The following is a 6808-nucleotide window of genomic DNA, read 5'->3' as shown; positions in this document are numbered from 1 at the left end:
TCCGCTCGTCTCGCTATCTCGCTCGTGCGGCTCTCTCTCTTGCTCTCTCTCTTCCTCTCGCTCTCCTCGCCTTCTCTCTCTCTCTGCTCTCTCCTCTCTCCTCGTCTCTCGCTCTCTCTACTCTCTCTCTCTCTCTCTCCTCTCTCCCCTCTCTCGCTCTCTCTCCTCTCTCCCTCTCTGCGCTCTCTCCGCGCTCCTCTCTCGCTTCTAGCGCTCCATCGCCTCGCGTCTTTTGGATCACCAAATATGTTAACATTTATCGAACCTCTTACAAACTGACATTTTCTTAATGGAGCCCTAATTAGGTCATCCCGCTAAGAAATTATGCACCGAGTAAAGTCGAGATATATAGCGAATATTACTATAAGATAAAAGCCAGTTTATTTCTTCCTAATATGGCTGGAAAGGGAGCGGAATAAGAAAAAACAATACAATTAATAAAGGGTATTTAACGACGAAAAAACCTGCCTCGGCATGGACGTCGCCATCTTGTTTGTCACGTGATTACCCCCCTCTGTAATTGCACGCCTTTAATCAATATTTAGTTGACATCCAAAATTAAAGAAAAACTAATTTTTCAGAGAATCTCCAATCTTGATTCAAACCAGCGATACAGACTCTGCATTCAGCATATTGTTATTTCTTCTCTTCTTTTTCTTCCATTGCAGTATCGCTAGTAGTCATCAAGTGTAATTTTCAATGAATCCCATGCGTCCTAAAATAAAAGATATCAATGTGTTTACCAATTTATAGTATGTGCACTTATCATATCCACCGAAATTTTTGACAAGACCTGTTGTTTGTATGAAGAACTATATGCATGCTGATATTACAGTATTATATTGACCAAGTATAACACGGTTCAACACGTGCATAAATTATCTCAAAAACGAATGTGTGACCTACGAGAATACAATTTAAATGAGAGGAATTTATATCTTCGAACTTAGAGTTTATTAAATTCGGAATGTTAGAAATAAAGTGTAACAAGAAATAAATCTGTAAATAAAGCTGATACGTGTATGTTCTTTTATCGCGCCCTAAAAAAATGGTGTCAGCTGCTTTCGTGTCTATCGAATCATTGAGTAATGTTATTATAGCGGAATCGAATTCATAATTAATTATATTGCTCATTTTATTTCTGGGGTTCGATGTGTTTTTATGGATTTCAATACAAACAAAACATGCATTATTGTAAATGTAATTGTTTTTAACGTAAAGTCAATTACATTCGTATTAGATTTTAAAAATAGTATGTTATTTTAAAATCGTATACCGTTTTGAAAACATCCGAAATGTGTTAACTTTATCAATACCTGTACACAAGTTAAGACATAAGTCTTATTATACGATTCACATATTCTAAGTAATAACAGCCAAAATGGGAAGTGGGCTGTGTTAATGGCCAATACAATTTTTAATATTTAAAACCACGCTTATCAGTTGACATACCAGCAACATCTGAAAACTTTCATTCGAACCCGTGTTTGTTTTCTCTTTTATTTCGTATTCGCCTTCATTGAGTATTTGTTCCATCTGGAATGACTCTGTTTCTAAAGATAGCGTTATTAAAAGCTGCTTTATGAGCTGCAAAAAACAAACCAATGCAAATTAAAATAAATATAATTACACATTGCAAAAAATTACTAATGCAAAGGAAGACATATCATTCGTGTTGCTCTATGGACAATTATATATTCCCGTGATTTCAAACAATATACATTTATGTTCAATGTGGAACTGATTGATTAAATAAATCCAGTGTCATGTACCTTGTGATTTTTATCGATTTCAAAAAGGACGTTGAGATACGTTTTCGTCCCCATTTCCAATTCCTTCAGCACTTTTTCATCCGACAGTAGGGTTCCTGTACAAAAGCAAATCATTGTAATTTCTGTAAATTTGTTATGAGATATGCATGGAGGTAATAAACGGCGATATTTATTGTAAGTATTGTCATTCTAACGAGAACAGCAAATATTTTATTACAAGGCTAATCGTGGCCAGCAAGAAAACCGTTTGGCAAATAAAGAAGAACTATGTTTGCATCTTGACGACAATGATGCTAATGCTATTTTGTGCTGTTTCGACGGTCGTGACTCAAAGTGTGTCCAATGGTTTCATGGTCGGAATTAAAACATATATGCCATTATTTCAATCTAGTTTAAGGGATACAATTATTCAATTGTTATATTGAAATAAAAAAAAATCAGTTTTGCTTTTTAAAGTTACTGTCCGCACTCAATGCTTCACAATCTTGATATATGGTAGAAATTAAAAACCCATATACGCGTTTGTTCGCATAAAATTTAAATTGGTAGACAGGAACGCAAATGAACTAATTGTTTTGTTTAGATAAAAGGTTAAATTTCTTGAGTTTTAATATAATGCCTTTTTATTTAAATGCGGTATTAAAAGATCCGAACAAATTAAATGTATCATTGGTATTTTATTGGTTATGAAACCATGACTTTTATAAAATTATGTAAACACGACACACTTATAATTGAATTATTAAATATTTTATGCTTAGTTTAAACAATTTTAATTATAATAGAAAGCATTTATTATGAAATTATTATCAAGATTACTCAACTATTGTAAGTTCAGTCTTATATCGACAAATGTGATATTGTTGTATATACATTGCTACGACGTATATGTGTGTGCACGTGGTGAGTAAACATCTTTTAATGAATAGCAAATCCATATAGCAAAACGGTATGGTGTTGTTTCTATATTCTTTTTTACGATTACTGGTTTACAAAGTATATAAAGATGCAGCTCAAACACAAAGCCGTCTTTGAATACTTTTATTCCCCTTTATTCCCGTGATTGCATTGAACTAAAACGTTTCGTTGTTACGATTTAAGAATATTTGTTTGAAGAAGTATCTTTACCCTACAACGCAGCCTTATTCTTTCACACATGCTTTGACATAAAATGCCGTGTCATATTTCAAGACCAGTTAAATTTGCTGAAGACATATTACTAATATTTATCTCTTCATAAATACATATATGTGTATATTTATTTAAGATATTAATTTTAAGAAATGAGTTACTCACCAATCTCACGTCTTAAGTTGTCGATGCTTATTTTATTATTTGCCATATCGCATTCCAACGATGATTTCTTTGCTTCAAGCTGTCGCGATTCGTCTCTCTTTTCTTCCGCAGAGGACCTCTTTATTTTAGCGCCTGAACGGCACCCTGATGCGTTGGTAAGGTTGAAGCCACCTGCGGCGGCACCAACAGACAATGCGGCCAAGCTTAGTCCGGCTATAAAAGCGCTTAAAAGTATTAGTTTCTAGTATTAAAACACGTCAATTCATTCTTTAATTTACAAGTTAGAAAAGCTGCAAAAATGTATAAATACCCGAAAACGGTGCAGTCACTACTGCTAGAACAGTACCAAAGAGAAAACTTGCTCCAGCCCTTTTTTCTTTTTCTTTCTCTTCATTGTCCAGTTCGTAAGCTCTGTTTAACAGTTCATCTGCATCTCTGTTGAGTTGTGTTATTTCAGCTTCCAGCCACTAAACACAAACGAAGTGTACACAACAATCTCAATGCTTGACAGAAGTCATTAAAAGATTTCGTATTGTTTTAATGTCAATTAATGTTTTTGTAAGAAAATAATAATATTTGGAATAATATTATAACAACACAAAAACAACAATTATACAATTGCTCTAACTGTTTTCGGACCCGGGAAATTCAGAGGCAAAATTATACCGGCAGCAATTGGACAATTCAGGCTACGAAGTCAACAACGTACTTTTGAAGTAATAAGCGTATTTTAATACTCGACGAAAAGCGTCAACAAACCCTTTAGTATTATACCATTTCCGATTGATAACCCTCAATAAATAAGCATATTTATTTTACATTTTCCTTAGCCAGGACTGTTATTTCGCTTGTTTGAATCGAATGCATGGATTATTTTCCAGATCTAGGATGTCTTTGGGTTTCGACAAACAGTAAAACAGTAATTTCCAATATGCTTTATTCCAGGTATGTATCGTCAATCCGTATCGAAATATGGTATCATTCAAACAACTTGTTAAAAATACTAAAATATTGAACAGAAAAAATATTACAGAATGTAAGTCCTGACTGATATTACCATCCGATAATTGGCATATAAGAACGTTATTGCGCATATAAAACCAACTTCATTAAGTACTAAGTAGAAAGTCAGAGAGTTAAATCTTGATGGGACCAATTTGCCTGCATGTGTTTTAATTTCATCTGAGTTATGACGGTATAAAAATAAAAATAAAACAAATAGGGCTTTATTTATTAAACATGGTGTTACACAAGCATTTCAATCATTGTTAATATATTTTTCGAAAATGATCATAATGTGATATGAACTTAAAAGTAATTTGTTAAATAGTTTGAGAAACCTGTTAAAATATCACGTATTTACTTACCCTTAGTTTACATTCATATTCCTTTAGTTGATTTTCCATCTTTGTTTGTTCAAGTTCTTTTTTGGATGCCAAATTTTGCTTCTGAACAATTCTCAATGTGCAGGTTGTCATTAAAGCTTTTGTTGTTTTATCGATTCCGTTGAAGTCTTCTACACTGACTTGCACCATGTCATTCATTGAAGATATAACGTCTAAAATGCTTTGCACATTGACTTCTGTTATAGTAGAAAAACGATTTAATTTAGATTTTTCCAGCAACACGCACTCTTTCATGTTTCCAATAATTTTACGGAAGTCTTTCGAGCATTTCCGTGAAAGTTCTTCAAGTTCTCTCAAGGCTTTCTTAATGTCGTCATCGCCAGACAGATTAAGCGACAGATCTTTGTAACTGGTTCCATTTATTGCTAGTTGCTTAAAGCCGCACACCTTAAAATGAAGTACATGTTAATTAATACATAAAGATACAATTTGAAAGTGTGCAAAATCGTCATTAAATATATAGCCTAGTTAGCAAGTAATTTATTATGTTTTTAATTTTAAAACCGAAAGTAGGATTTCTATATGCATACGCATTTTGACAAACGCGATTATATTTAAGTTTTAAGCACAAACAAAGACGGATTTCTTCCTTGTAGCCACCCGATATATTCTAATTGAGATAGATAAAATTAAATCTATAGCCTAGAAAGCAAGTAATTTATAATTTTTCAAACGGTACCGCTTTTAAAACCGAAAGTAGAATGTCTAGACGTATGCATCCATTTCGGCAAACACGATTATTTTTAAGTTTTAAAGCGCACTAGAGACTGATTTCTACCTTTTAACCACCAGATATATTCTAAATGGCATAGATACAATATGTTTCTAATTTATACTTAAATTGAATATGCTTTGTATTTCATTTCAAGGTGTGTGGCTTTAAATACACACGCATACTATATATTAAACAACGAATACGTATTCATTGGAGATAGTTTAATTATCTTGTGTTAATATAAACAAGTACAACTATTATTTGCTTTCACAATGGTGTAACACATTTTGTTGTAAATATATGTAATGTCATACCTGTGATGCAGACCCTGCAAAGAAGAAACACTATAATATTATATAATATGTTAAAAACAATGCAACATGAAAAGTTCATTTAATTTATGCAAGCTATCAACCAGTTTTTGTATCGCTACTTATTAAATCAAGAAGCCAATATTCAGCAAACATGGTTTTACAAGAAATATCAGATTAACAGCCATATTGATCATGTAGATCGCACTTATATTAAGTCGTTTTATAATAAATGTAACTCAATAATGCAAGGATTTCTTTAAAACTTAAGATAATTAATATTGTACGCATACCTGCCATTTTAAAGTATTCCTCTGAGTTTATTTAACATAAGATTATATCCAGCGTTAAGATTTAACAGTACCTTCAAGTATCAAAGTGTATTTTAGTTCAATACATTGGATAGGTTAGCGTCAAAGTACGGTGAAACATACATGACATGATCTCTTGTTGAGATTTGACACCGACTCTATAACTTGTAGCTACAATGTATCCTGGTGTGGCCACTTCATTTGATTGTTTTTATAACTTTATAAAGTTTGCGAGTAATTAAATTATCGTCTTAACTGGATATGAAACTGTGATTATGATTAATTCACCCATAGTAACAAATATAATTCTCGGCGTTTGGAATTTATTTAATGAGACGAAAATTACGTTCCATTCAGTATGTATTTTACACTAGGGGGTGCTGTAGAAGCACGATGATATTCGTGCATAAGTGAACAGTGGTAAGTTTGAGTCATTCGGCCTTGGGAACTCGCATTGTGTACATGTTATTTTATTGGCTACGGTATACACAATGGACGACACGGACCGAACCGCATCTTACAATTCTGAAGACATTAATATATTTGAAAGAAATAGTGTCTGTTGTTAAAGTTGTAATTATAACAAAAACAGGAAACATGCATTAAACTATGTGGTCTGTGTATTCTGTTTACCGTTTTGTGTTTTTGTTCTTTTTTAATATAATTCTAATGACAGAGCCGTAAACGTTACCATAGAGGCCCACACCGTCGAATGTTTTTTCGCGGCAACTCTGGATGCATTCCCCAGCTCGGTCAATGCTTCGCGTGTGGAAAGGTCGGACAATTCCGGCGGACTTGCACCACCAAAAGAGAATAGCGAGCGAAGGCCCAGGACAGGAAGTAGTGATGTCACTGAGGCGACCCCACCCGAGAGCAAAAATTCTGAGTATAAAGATGGGTATTACAATTAGAAAATGTGTGGTTTGAAAATGCAAGATTTAATAACGATTGTTTAATTTGCGCGCAAGGTCAGACAGAAGTTATTGTTAAAAATACA

General features: G+C 33.4%; 1 protein-coding gene across 1 annotated transcript; it reads right to left on the bottom strand.

Moving 5' to 3' along the window:
- Positions 1-284: 284 nt before the first annotated feature.
- On the bottom strand, positions 285-5800 carry LOC127858686 (uncharacterized). The gene is made up of 8 exons (XM_052395913.1): positions 5794-5800; positions 5504-5517; positions 4436-4861; positions 3379-3535; positions 3069-3281; positions 1773-1867; positions 1453-1587; positions 285-715 (listed from the first exon to the last, which is right to left on the bottom strand). The coding sequence occupies exons 1-8, from the start codon at positions 5798-5800 to the stop codon at positions 674-676; spliced, it is 1089 nt and encodes a 362-aa protein (XP_052251873.1). The 3' UTR covers positions 285-673.
- Positions 5801-6808: the final 1008 nt, after the last annotated feature.

This window comes from Dreissena polymorpha, chromosome 14 (genome assembly GCF_020536995.1).
Source record: "Dreissena polymorpha isolate Duluth1 chromosome 14, UMN_Dpol_1.0, whole genome shotgun sequence".
In the NCBI taxonomy this organism is placed as follows: Eukaryota; Metazoa; Mollusca; class Bivalvia; order Myida; family Dreissenidae; genus Dreissena; species Dreissena polymorpha.
The sequence above is the reverse complement of the archived record's forward strand: the minus strand, read 5'-3'. Positions and strand labels throughout refer to the sequence as shown.